The sequence below is a fragment of the Cicer arietinum genome, chromosome 5 (genome assembly GCF_000331145.2).
Source record: "Cicer arietinum cultivar CDC Frontier isolate Library 1 chromosome 5, Cicar.CDCFrontier_v2.0, whole genome shotgun sequence".
Lineage (NCBI taxonomy): Eukaryota > Viridiplantae > Streptophyta > Magnoliopsida > Fabales > Fabaceae > Cicer > Cicer arietinum.
Genome location: NC_021164.2, coordinates 61,335,193 through 61,348,173, shown reverse-complemented (window position 1 = coordinate 61,348,173; position 12,981 = coordinate 61,335,193). Strand labels below are relative to the sequence as shown.

General features: G+C 34.7%; 1 protein-coding gene and 1 non-coding gene across 2 annotated transcripts in view; both read right to left on the bottom strand.

Moving 5' to 3' along the window:
* LOC101496336 (callose synthase 10) overlaps nucleotides 1–12,981 on the bottom strand; it is a 53,294-nt gene that overhangs the window by 34,994 nt on the left and 5,319 nt on the right. The window contains exons 7-20 of the mRNA XM_004501774.3: nucleotides 11,171–11,260; nucleotides 9,704–9,801; nucleotides 9,507–9,624; nucleotides 8,000–8,128; nucleotides 7,574–7,647; nucleotides 7,420–7,498; nucleotides 5,718–5,810; nucleotides 5,519–5,621; nucleotides 5,315–5,438; nucleotides 3,615–3,801; nucleotides 3,469–3,521; nucleotides 2,562–2,622; nucleotides 2,340–2,421; nucleotides 1,576–1,625 (exon numbers count right to left, since the gene is read on the bottom strand). Of these exons, the coding sequence (XP_004501831.1) occupies nucleotides 1,576–1,625; nucleotides 2,340–2,421; nucleotides 2,562–2,622; nucleotides 3,469–3,521; nucleotides 3,615–3,801; nucleotides 5,315–5,438; nucleotides 5,519–5,621; nucleotides 5,718–5,810; nucleotides 7,420–7,498; nucleotides 7,574–7,647; nucleotides 8,000–8,128; nucleotides 9,507–9,624; nucleotides 9,704–9,801; nucleotides 11,171–11,260 (1,341 nt within the window). The remainder of the gene's footprint in view (nucleotides 1–1,575; nucleotides 1,626–2,339; nucleotides 2,422–2,561; nucleotides 2,623–3,468; nucleotides 3,522–3,614; nucleotides 3,802–5,314; nucleotides 5,439–5,518; nucleotides 5,622–5,717; nucleotides 5,811–7,419; nucleotides 7,499–7,573; nucleotides 7,648–7,999; nucleotides 8,129–9,506; nucleotides 9,625–9,703; nucleotides 9,802–11,170; nucleotides 11,261–12,981) is intronic.
* Nucleotides 10,762–10,889, bottom strand: LOC113786819 (U11 spliceosomal RNA). Its single transcript, XR_003473133.1, has one exon. It is a non-coding gene; the product is annotated as a U11 spliceosomal RNA (small nuclear RNA).

Below are 12,981 nucleotides of genomic sequence, written 5' to 3'. Positions count from 1 at the left end.
AGAAGGTATGTGATCTTGTTTGAGACACACAAGAAACACATAAATTTGTCATATTTTACATGGTATCAGAGCAGGTTATGATTATATGATTTGTCTTTGTGCTTCAACACCACTGCCAGCAGCGCTATCTGCCGCCGGCAGCATCACCTTTCAGTTTTTTCTAATTTTTGGTCACATATATTCCTCTGTCACTGTCAACTACGTCGGCCTTCCTGATAACCAGGCACACCACTACCACTGTGTGCCCTTATTGTCTGTCACCGCGCGTTTTCTTTCTGGTCTGCCACCACTATCAACTCTGCAATTTTACAGCTGCACCATAACCAACATTTATCCGTAGTACTCCCCTTTTCCCTTGAGACCCACCATCTAAAACCAACAAACACCTCCACCAAATTCGTGTGTGAGAGCACATGCACCTATCTACGACCACTTTCTACGGGTCTTTTCATGATTTGGTGATTTTTCAACAACCCCTCATCTTTCAACTCACTTTTTCGCATTGTATCTGCTGTTGTGAGAACTTAGTTTCAAGAACAAGGTACCATTTGCGCAGACTATTATTTTATTCCCACCAAGATCAATCCAGTGATGATACTATTCCCACATAAGAATCATATTAGTGGCGTTTTTTATTGCCACTGACGATCACTTCGGTGGTGACTTTATTCCCACATATGAATCATATTAGTGGTGGATTTTATCCCCATTGATGATCAATCCAGTGGTGACTCTTTCACACATGAATCATTAATGGAGTCTTCTCTTTTCAAACTAGTCCAATAGTTGTCAAACTTAATTTCATTTTTTTATGTGATAAAATGTTTTGATGTAACAAGCTTACAGCATAATAAGCATTAGTTTGAGGGGGAGTGTTAAAATTCAGTGTATGTTTTAATTATTCATTGATTGTGCAACATCCTATGTTAATTGTAGTAATCCCAGTCGATACAACTTCCTAGGCATTGAATGTAATTATCGCAGCATCATTATAAATAGAAGATGTGTGATCTTGTTTGACACACAAAAAACACATAAATTTCTCATATTTTATAAAAGGAAAATATTACCACACAACAAAAACAAATCAACGATAGAGATAATTACTTGCAATGAATTAATTGTTACATAACAATAAATGGTTAGAGATCAAATAAATAAATACAAGTAATTCCTATTGCAGACCATAAGTTCACAGTAAGGAGTGTTGACAAATGGTTAAACAATAAGTTCACAGTAAGGAGTGTTGACAAATGGAGGATAATTCAAAAGTTAGATGGAGGGAGTTCAAGGAGGGGACAAAAATGGAGACCTATCATTGGATTTAGTTTGTGACAATCATTATGGCATTATTTTGTAACTAACTCCTGTAATTTTTCATTACTCTTTAAATATCTCTATTAATATTTCCTTTCAACGGCATAGTGCAAACAAACGCTGATTACCACCTACTAGTCTTTAGTTCAGTGTACTCCTCCAACATTACCAAAAACAACAAAACTTGCATAAATCCGTGATCAAACTACAGTTTTCTAAGATCAACGAGAAAAAAAAGTGGAATTGCAGAATACTCACAGCCACAACAGGAGCCCACAAGCTAACTATAGTCAAGGCATTGTTATTATCTGCAAAACCCAAATGCAAATATCAGCAACAAACACAGCTTAATATATTGAAATTCAAACAACAAAGTAGAGAGACAGAAGAGACAGGCAGAACATCAACGACTACAAAAAAAAAAGTTTGGTCATTGAGAGACATTTAAACATCAAATTCATACACAATTCATTCAGATAGAAGGAAAAAAAACAAAGCATTACACTTTATTACTTGATATGACAGATAAATATATACTAGAGAGAAACTCATAAACGATTATTGGTTGATTGAGTGATTAATAATTCTCACACAGTGATTATCAGTTGTAAATGAAGTCATGTACTAGATACATTAAGTTAGAAACATATTTGCGAAGTAGAAAGTTGAACAGTATCTTACAGGTGGTTAAGGGGTGGCATATTTTCAGTAAATAATTAGGATGACTGTGTATTATTTTCCACCTTTCCTAGTTTCCTTTGGCTTCGATAGAATGTAAATAGGTTAACGATACATCATATAGTAACCAGTAATAATGATGACTAAGGTCATTATGCCTTTACAACATACACAACATAATTCCACCGTGTAATTTTAAAAAAAAAAAAAGGAATTCATTCAACATCCCCCATTTTCATCCTTTTCCTCCACAGTTCAAGATACCAGGTAAAATGGTAGAAAAAACACGGAGCTTAAAAATTGAACCATCAAAGAAACATGAAATAATAACACTATATACTTACTCTTTGAGATCAAATCATGCCAGGAGTAAGTCAAAGATGGAAGCTTCACAATGATATTGGTAGGTTTGACAAGAGGTTTTATCTGCATTATTAGAAATCAGGAATTAGGAATAGAATACAAATAGAAAATTGTGATTTCAAAGTCTTTGCATACTGTATCTAGTATCTACAAATTTACACAACAGAAAGAGATAAAAAGTAACTACATAAGTAACTACATGCCTGAAGAAAGTATGCAAAAGTAAATTTGCAAGCAAGCACGAGCAACCAATAGACAACATATCTGCAGAAAATAAATAAAATTGTGAAAACGAAAAGTGAAAAATCCATATCATAAAGTAGCACTGCTGACAAAAAGAAAGACAAATATAACCAACTAAGGAAACAATCCTACGTGGATCATTGACATTGCTAATAGTGACAATTAAACCATGCACAATTGACATGCCTCAAGGACAGAAGTTTGCAAACAAATTTCTCTTTTCGGGAAAATTGTTTAAAACCTTGTTATTAGTTGCACTTTTGAACTTTAACTTCACTCAAACAGTCATTGGTCCAATTAGTCATTAAACCCCAACAATTATTACAAAAAAGATATTACTTTTGGCTTTGGCTGCCTCAATAGCAACAAATAAATCCTAACATTTTTATCCATAATAAATCCAAACCAATGGTTTGTACTTATTTTATTTTGGAAACTATATTATCTGCTGTTAAAATGTGTTAAAACTAAAAAAAAAAATAATAATGAAATAAATAAGACGACCTGAGACAGTCTCAAGTTTGTGGTTTTTTTAATTCAACATAATAAAAAAGTCAATAATATGAACTTAAAAGAAATACATGAATCAATTGTTTAAAGTATAAAGAGATAAAATATTAGGATCTGTTGCTCAATAAACACTTATTATAACAATAACTAAAGTTTAGAGAAAAACTGAAAGGATATTAAACTTGAAGGTGACCATGTGCAAAAAAGACCTAATGTCCAAGTTGGCTCTATCCAATTTCCCTTTCTTCTAACCGCATTCGTTTCCAGGATTAAGGGATTGAAGATTCAAAAACAAAAGTAGGTGTTTCATCCTATATGCGAACGAAAGATTTGTTTGATTTTCTGCTGACAACCCACCTGCAGTAGTCGCCCATTTTCTCATAAAGACCACGTCCAACATAGTACCGTTCCTGAATTATTTCATTGAGAAGGCAACTGAGTCATAACATACAAAAATAACCTGATAATAACCTTTTCAGATATAATTAGTAAAAACAACTCACTTGATAAATCCACTTGAAAAACTGAAAGAATGATTGATCAGAAATATCAGAAAGTTTGTGACAAGCTGGAAATTTGAGCAGCAACGCAAAGAAAAGCCGTATAGCTGCATAAACGCCCAGTACAAGCAGGTATATCCGGAAATAGAATGAATCATCATTTTTACTTTTCCTCTCCTGTAAAACCTTCCTGCAATTGTAGCATAAAGGCTGTAAAAATTCAGGGAGTTGAGATGCAGTCCTAATTACCAGTGTCATCAAAATTGGTTGATTTGACCACCTAGAAACCGAGCAGGGCTAGGCATGGCAACAGGGGAGGGGCAGGTTTTGCCTCCCCCACCTTTGCATCCGACTAGTCAGGAAAAACCCGCACCCGCCTCCGTTTTTTATTGGGTGTGAAATTTAAGTCTCAATCACCACCCACGACTGGGTTTGGGTTTCCCCGCCCACATTTGCACTTATTCATATATATAAATAATAAATTTAAAAATCATATTTATTATAATTAATATAATAAAATAATTATTATTATATAATAATAAAATTAAAAATATTAAAATCATATTTTCTATAGAGAGGATTATAATCTTTATTATTGAAAAAATGTTAAATATATTTGATATGTACATGTATACAAAATTTTAAAAATGATAATAATATTACTAACGGGACGGGGTGGATATGAACGCCCCCAAACTCGTCCAAGCCACTAAGTTTTAATTTCGGGGAAAACCCACACCCAAATGAAAGCGGGTTTTCCCACTCAAATCGGGATGTGCTCGGGTGGACACTCGCACGTATGGGTCGTGTTGTCATCCCTAGGCAGGGCACAAAACAGCCTTAATGACCCAGATGGCCTGACGACTGACAAAAGTAGGTTTAATTCTTTCCCACAAACTCATCCCCGCCCCTGAGATTAAATTTCGGGGAAAACTCACACCCAATGAAACGGGTTTTCCCACTCAAATCGGGACATGCTCGGGTGGGTATTCGCATGTACGGGTTGTGTTGTCATCCCTAGACAGGGCACAAAACAGCCTTAATGACCCAGATGGCCTGACGGCTGACAAAAGTAGGTTTAATCCTTGCCCACGTCAGGGTGATGTGACTCCTATGGTCTGAAGTCACTTCATGCCTTTTCTCCCAACTTATTTAAAATGCTCAGTAGCCAACCGATACTGATGTAATGTGAAATTCCAGCCTACTATACCTTATAAACTTAATAGCCAGGGGCAATCCAGGAAGAACCCCTGAGAATCCGATCTGTATTTAACTGTTATGCATCACTTGCAGTCTAGAAGCCGAAGGCCTTTATACTTTAGTTTTACACAATATTAATATTCTGGAGGCTACTGATTTTCCCATTATATCACTTTATTTACTATCATTTCCCATTGTGTGTCTCAATTGGTCTGTTATATATTTATTGTACTGCGTTACTAGGATTGCCAATTTGATATACATGACATTTTCAGAAAATTGTTATGGCATAATTTGTATTTAAACCATCTATTGGTTGTGGCTTGTCATAATATGAAATTACGAATAATTACAGTTATTTTTAAAACATCCGCACCACTTAATTGTTGTGAACACATCGCTTTACCACATCAATTTGATGAGGACAACCTCCACCCACTTTTAACTCATAAAGACACTGCTAATTGCCCAACAAAATAGCAAAGGGAAAATCAGAAACTCACAGGTAAACATATGTTACAAACGCAGAAGTCAAGCCACCCCAAAAAAAACGTATTACTATCCTTGACACAGCCATTCCCCTTGCAGTTGTGTATGCCCCAAATGTGAGCAACACATCCAAGCAACCTACTCATCATAAAAATTGTATTTTGAGGATTATTTGCAATTCAATAAAGCAATAACAGAAGAAAACACAAACATCTTACTCTTAATGAAATTCATGATTACAAATGATGGCCCGATGCTGAGTACTGTTTTAAAAGTATTCAAGTTGATATGTCCATGGTTGAAAGCAATAATTGTCAAGGCCTGTGTGGAGCAGGAGTACACATACTTAATGCTAGAATTCATCCCTAATCATAGTTCAGACTTCATAATAAAATGATGGATGGATGAAAGAGGAACCTGAAACATTAATGCCAAGAAGATCCAAAGACGATGGAAACTTCTATACAAGTGAAGAAACGTTCTGTGTTCAACAAAACTGCTTTTACCAGTCTGCCAATCACGTGTTCAACATACAAGCAAGAAAAATTAATCAATTAATCTTTGTGATTAAGTATAAAAAAACAGTCACCATTACCTCAACACATAAATTGCCATCAGTCAAACTACTCATAGACTCTCAAAATACAATATTATTACCAAACATTTCTTCAAAGTGTTTCAATCAATCCATCAAAAGCCAATTTTGACAAGACTATACACTTTTCATAATAAAATTGACCAGCAAGCCAAACATCAAATTAAATTAAAATAGTCGGGGATAAGGCTTCCATATCCTACCATTATTACAAGCTGAGGAAGAATATTCTGCCCCCGAGTACATAATAAATATTTGCTCCTTAAGTAAAAATGGGGACATAACTCAATGGCCTTTTTTATGGGTGTGGATCCTCTCCAGTTGGTGGAGAGTTCCGGTTGGAGAGAGACTGACAAATAAAATAATATTATGTTATTTCACGTGTCCTCTCTCCAACGGCAATTATCCAGTAAATGAAGAGGAATCCATTCCCTGTTTGATCCATGTAACTGATACCACCAAGAAAAAAAATTTAACCCTTATTTTAGAAATGGATGTTTGAGTATTAGATGAAATGTGAAAATGGCAAGGAGAGGTATGATCATGTTGTATGTGATAAGTATTTAAGAACTTGGGAAACCCTCCCGTGAAGGCCAGCTATAAGGGGGAGAACAACAAAGCCACTTAAATACATCATCAAGCATCCCATACTACTCAGTGTGGGATTTGGTCACCTCATAATACCCATACCCCTCCCGTGAAGGCTAGCTATAAGGGGGAGAACAACAAAGCCACTTAAATACATCATCAAGCATCCCGTACTACTCAAGTGTGGGATTTGGTCACCTCATAATACCCAATTCCCTATCATAGCATCGCCCTTTATAGCTGATGGATGCACTTTACGACAGTTTACTCGGCCATTTAAGGTATCACCAGCAACCAACTCTAAGACCAATTGATAAGTATTTAAGAACATGGAGATTGGAAAACCATCCCTTAACAGCTAGCTATCAAGGGGGAAGAATCAAACCACTTAAATACTCCATCAAGCATCCCATACTATTTGGTGTGGGACTTGGGCACCCCATAATACTCAACTTCCTATTAGTATGATACAAATAAAAAAGGAAAGACAGGTACCCATCAATTGTCAAACAAGTAAATGAATTAGAAATTATATACTCCCCTATTCCTTTTTAATTGTCATTTTACACTTATTTACACATAGCAAGAAAATCAATAAACTTTTTGTTACTTTTCATGAAATTATTTGTTTTTCCCTATAATAACCTTAACTATTTATTATTTCATTACACTTATTTCTCTCTTTCTGCAATAAATAGTTAATGGTATTATTGACAAAACAATATTTAATGTTGCATTGAACTTTGAAAATATTTTACAAAAACGACCGTTACTAAAGTGAATGTTTTGAAAGGAACAGAGGGAGTACAAACTATAATGCAGGAGAAAAAAATTCCAAAATTGTCCGTTGAAAATTCATACACTTTTGGTAGAAAAAAACTACAGAAAAATTATGGACTACAACTAAAATATGAGAAAGAAAGCATCAAAACTAACCCTTTTTGATTTTTTTGGCTTGCATAAGAATGGCGACTCAGTCCTCATTGGCCAGCCTAACTCAAAACAAGCAGGTGACCTACGCATAACAGCACATTATAAATTGAAAATTCCCTACTAGTAAAAACTGTTACATGTCATGATAGCTGCTAACCAGAAGTATTCGTTGAAGTCATCATAATTCCTCCATCCTGAATGTGCAGCTTTTCCATTTTTGTAATGAGCTTCCTGCATTTTTACAGGGGTGAGGGCAGCACGTAAGTATGTGTACCTACGTAGCAGCGATAATAAAGTCATGTCCAAATTGTGTCGGTGTCGAACACCGGTAGGACACTGGGATTACATACAATCATATCTATTTTCTCAAATTATTGTCGGTGTCTACTTCTTGATGTCATGTCCAGCGTTAAACCAATGGATCATAGATGTGTACAATAAAAGAAAACCGCCAATAATTATAATTACAGAAAGAACACTCATTCCAACAGACAAATGTGAAATGAATTAAAAGAACATTCATGGATAACAAAAAATTCGAATACATATCTGCAATGTACTGAGGGTCAATAAAGCAACTCACATCAGCTAGCGTTTCATATATAGGACATATGATTTTCTCAAGGAACTTCGCAGAACCATCATCAGTTAAGCAGCTGACTGCAGCTTCAGCTTCTCCATGATCCAAAATAGCGTCCAATTCTTTTGCCATCTAAGTAACCCAATAACAGGGAATTATTAGCATTCTTTCAAAGTGACCTGAGTTGAGTTGAAACAATCAACTCTCAGCAAGGTGAATACAGCAAGGGCGAGGACCACTCTCCCTCAACTTTTAAAGGAAACAATTATATAAATGGTGTTTTAATGTTTACAAGACGTTTATCCACAATACTATGACTGGATTCATCCCACTGTCCCATGCTATAAGCTTCATACATAAAATATTTAACACTATGATAAAGGGGCATAACCTATGTAACATTCAAACAAACAGCCACAGTACTTTCCTTGTTCTTTCAACCAAAAAAAAAGTAAGAAGTTTTTTAAAAAATTGAGATAAAAAACATTCAATTAAAATTTCGCTGTGTCCATTGTTGTCAAATGGCACCGCCATGGCTTGGCAGATTTTTGGAAAACCACAACAAGCAAACTTGTTAAGGAATGCCCATTATGGCAGGAAACATAAGCCGCAAAGTCGTGTTTATGTGGTGGATTTTTCGCCTTCCGCCATATTCCTCCATCGACAACACTGGTTGTGTCTAACCTTTTGAAATCAAAATATACGACCAGCTACAAGAGACCATCAAAATGCATTCAAAAATAAATATAATATCTGACCAGAACAGTCCACATACTAAGATGCAAATTAATCTTCAAAATAGGGGTGTTTAATACCTTCCTGTACGTGAGACTACCGGTATACTAAGCTAGTGTTGTCAAATAGCGGCTATAACAGCACAATAGCGTAGCAAAATTTGAACACCGCTATTATTCCACAATATGCGATTTAGAACAAAATTTTGTCAAGCTATAGCTCAGTTGTGTAGCCGTAAATTTGAAAAAACTGCAATTTTCCGCAAATGCTAACACTGCATAATAAATTAGTGGCTAATATTTTGCTGTGTTCAACACTCACGTGAGATATAAAAAACAGATAGTAATTTAATATTATTAGAAATAATATACAGCACATGGCTATAAACCCACACGTGTCAAAGCTGTTACTTAACAGCTGCAGCTTCTAACTAACTGAAGCTTCTAAAATATTCTGTTAGAGGTTGTTAGATTTAGTTATAGTATAGATTAGTTATCAAGATAGTTTCAATTCTGTTAGATTTAGAGATTCAGTTTTCAGATTACATCAATTTCTCTCTGAATCTCTTTTCATTCACTGTTTATTTTCTGTGGTTCATATCTTTGACAACATTTGTTCCAATTGAATAACTGTTAGGATATACAAATAAAGATAAGTAGGAGTTTGTTAGTAGTTGTGTTCCTAGGTTGTTAGTAGTTGTATAGGTGTAAAGTGGTACGGCATGTAGAATTAATATTCAGGTATAAAAGGTCAAAAAGAAAAATCAAAGTCTTACGTGGTGGAATATATAGCATATGCACTCAGGGAGAAACCGGACATTTGCAGCTTCACCCCATATAAGAAAATACAGAGAAACCAAAATAAGCTTCCTATCACGGTTAATTGCCTCTAAACTGCAGAGAACAAAAACCATATCAAGCAAACTCTGAGAGAGAAATCTAATTAAAAGCAAGAAACAGTTCAAGGAATGACCTATTCCATGCAAGACGAATCCGCAAGTATCTGCACCACTTGATATAGTTATCTAGCACCTTCAAGAAGACTTCATTGATTGTCTTCTCATCTATTTTCTGTGCATTCCATCAGCAATAAGAGAGAAATAAACAAATTAATTTTCTTTAAAAAACATAAATCAATGGATGTCGAGTTAGTAAAAAGTTCAACAAAAAGTTCAGAAGCAATCAAAACATTTCCACGCACAAACATCAAGGCACCATACTGCAAACACGCACACAATACAGTCATTGTTAGACACCAACTATTTTAGCATACAGGGAGAATGTTAGCTGGCTTATGTCTCGAGTAGGAAATGCGGGAGAAAGAAGTGTGATACGCAATATGTGGGTCAACGTTCTTAGAAGTAACAAGTTGCCTGTATGCAGGTAGAGCTTAGAGGGCAGTTCAGTTTGAAATAGGATTAAAAAAAGAGAAGAAAGCAGATAGTAATAATTCAGTTATGGAGAGTAGGAGAGGAAGTTAGCCCGTCAAATAGCTAGCTTACTGGCAGTCATTTTCCAATTTTCCATTTCTTTAACACTTTTACAAGAGAAAAGGAGGTTCCTACCATTCTTCCATATTAAATATAATATTTATGTTACAGCATTCATATACTGATCATACATATAATTAGATTAGCTGTGTTAAAAACCACCCCATATACCCATTTTCAATCTCATCACATACAAAAGTGAGCCTTTAAAGCTCAAAGGGTGAACAAACCTCTAGCATATATTCAACCGTACCCTACCAAATGGGCAACAAATTCCCAGACCTTTTAGTAATTTCCTACTTCAGCGCAAAACTAAAATGCTTTTATGCATCAAAAAACAAACAACATAAATGTATGAAGCTCTCTCTGATCCTACCAACTAATTTAACCTTCTCTGCAGAAAACAAAATACCTATATAGGCAAGTATGACATTAGTCTTGCGCATAAATTGAAAGTCAAGTCCAAACACATACAGTCAAAGGAATGAATGAATACCAAGATGCATAAACTGCAAATCCATTTCAGTTTTTTTTATTTAAAAAAAAGGGCTGGCATAACAAGCTGACCCTATAATTCCCTAAAATTCATGTCAATCATATGTCTTGATAGCCATACAGCACTCACCGACAAAGAGTGAGCGTGCCAAAATTAGCAAACTGACCCATTTTGTGTTAAGATGTACAACTGTGAAGAACAACATTCTATACTTAGAAAGCCAGTAACTAAATCACTACTCAAACAAAAAACTTTATTGAACGCTTTAACAATTTCATGAAAAAGTTTTATACCAACCCTCACAGAAAACCTGAAAGTGTAATTTCAACATATATTCAAAATTTGAATATTCTGTTGAGACAGAAAATTAAGCAAAATAGTATGCTTGCAAGCTTAAAAAATAAATGGTGGATAGTGAAACAGCACTACATTAGATACTTAAAAAAGGACTCACCGGATCAACTTCAGCAGGCATGTCAAGTCGAGACTGCGCATTGGCTATCGTCAAAACAACATTTTCACGTTGGTTCCTTACATTATCTTTCTGCATAAAAGAAAATTAAGATTATTAATGCATAATGTTAGACATAGTTAGTCTTGGGTTTTAATAGTGGGCACAACTCATCCATACAAACCGGCTTGTGAGGCCTTAAGGACCTGTTAGTTACGGGTTATACAACAATTGATTTTGGTTTTCAATAATCTAGAGGCTATTTTTCAGAGATTTTTAAAAAAAGCATAAGCTATTCTGTGTTGTTTACCGTAAAGAAAATCACTTTTGTTAAATAAACAGTTATCAAAAATGATTTTTATGAGAAGATACTCAAAATAGCTTCGCATTAGATACAATTTTTAAATTATTTTCATATTCTAAGTTTTTTCAAAAGTTCTAACAAACAGATAAAAACAATTAAAAATCATATTTTTTATAAAAAAAATAAAAAATAAAAAAGTGATTATTTTTAAAAATAAGCAGTAATAAACGGACTCTAATCTTTTTAATGAGGGACGTGGATTTTTCCCAATACACCCTCTCACATCCACCACTATTGGGTTTGATATGGTGGGTGGCCCAAACCAATAGTATCATCGTAGGTTTTATATTGGACTTAACTTGTCTTTACAAACCAGCTTGTAAGGTAAGGAGTATCACTCCTTATTGACTAACTCTTTAACACCTTATATCTTTTCAATGTGAGAGTTAGGTTTTTCACAATAATTAGAAACAAAACACCTACTCCTAGAAGATTCACCCTTCAAGGATAACCTTTATTTAATCATAACTATAAAACGCTTCCACAATAAAATCTAGTGTACCATAAAATGAAATCAATGACGGCAGGTAAACCAAAGAATTGGTAGAGAAAAATCTTTCTTATTTGAGAGGCTTGTATAATCTAGATTTGATCTAGACTCTAGGATTGTCGCCATTGGAACTGTGTCAGAAGCTGTCAGAACAGAGTACAGCTGGTTCAAGGTAGTCACAACTTAGTTTGATGGCACCGAAACAGTGTTTCATTAAGGCAACAAATTAGGGTGAGGCTAGGCCATGATTAAGGATCAATCAGAAGTTCTTATTACCGTGTGTATGTGTGTGTGTGTGTATATATTTAGAGAGAGAGAGGAGAAAATTTTGTATCTGAATGTGAAATTGTATTCACGGCATTAGTTTTTACAGAGGTACCTGTAGTCATACAAAGGCTTGATAAAAAAGCTTTAGAACTATATAAAATATAACACAGCCCTAAATAGTAAGATATGTCGGACGGTTATACTAAACAACATACCAAGAACCTTCTTCTAAAACCTTAGAACCTTCCTTGATATGATTGATTACATGATACAAAATAGAAGTATAAAAAGGGAACAAGGGTAACAGCTGTGACCTGTACACATATTTAGGCCAACAAAAAAGGGGAGACAATCTCCATCAAAATGGAAACAAATAAATTGCAGATAAGAACTACAGGGGATACTAAAAAATAGGTGGACCAAAAATCTACTTCTAGTTGTACAAATAAATTTCATAATCGGAAGATTCTATCCATTACTAAAAATTGGGAAAACTAGAAATATAATTCCCAATATCGATGCTCCTTATTAGTGAGAGGAGGATTCAACATCATTGAAATAGGTGGAAGTTGTTTAAGTGGTACAAAATATCCTTCATTATTCCTTGTTAGTAGTACATGGTTGCATATTGTTAATATTTGGAAATACTTTTCAATATTGGCACTAAAAATTAGAGAGGTGAACTCAGCAAGA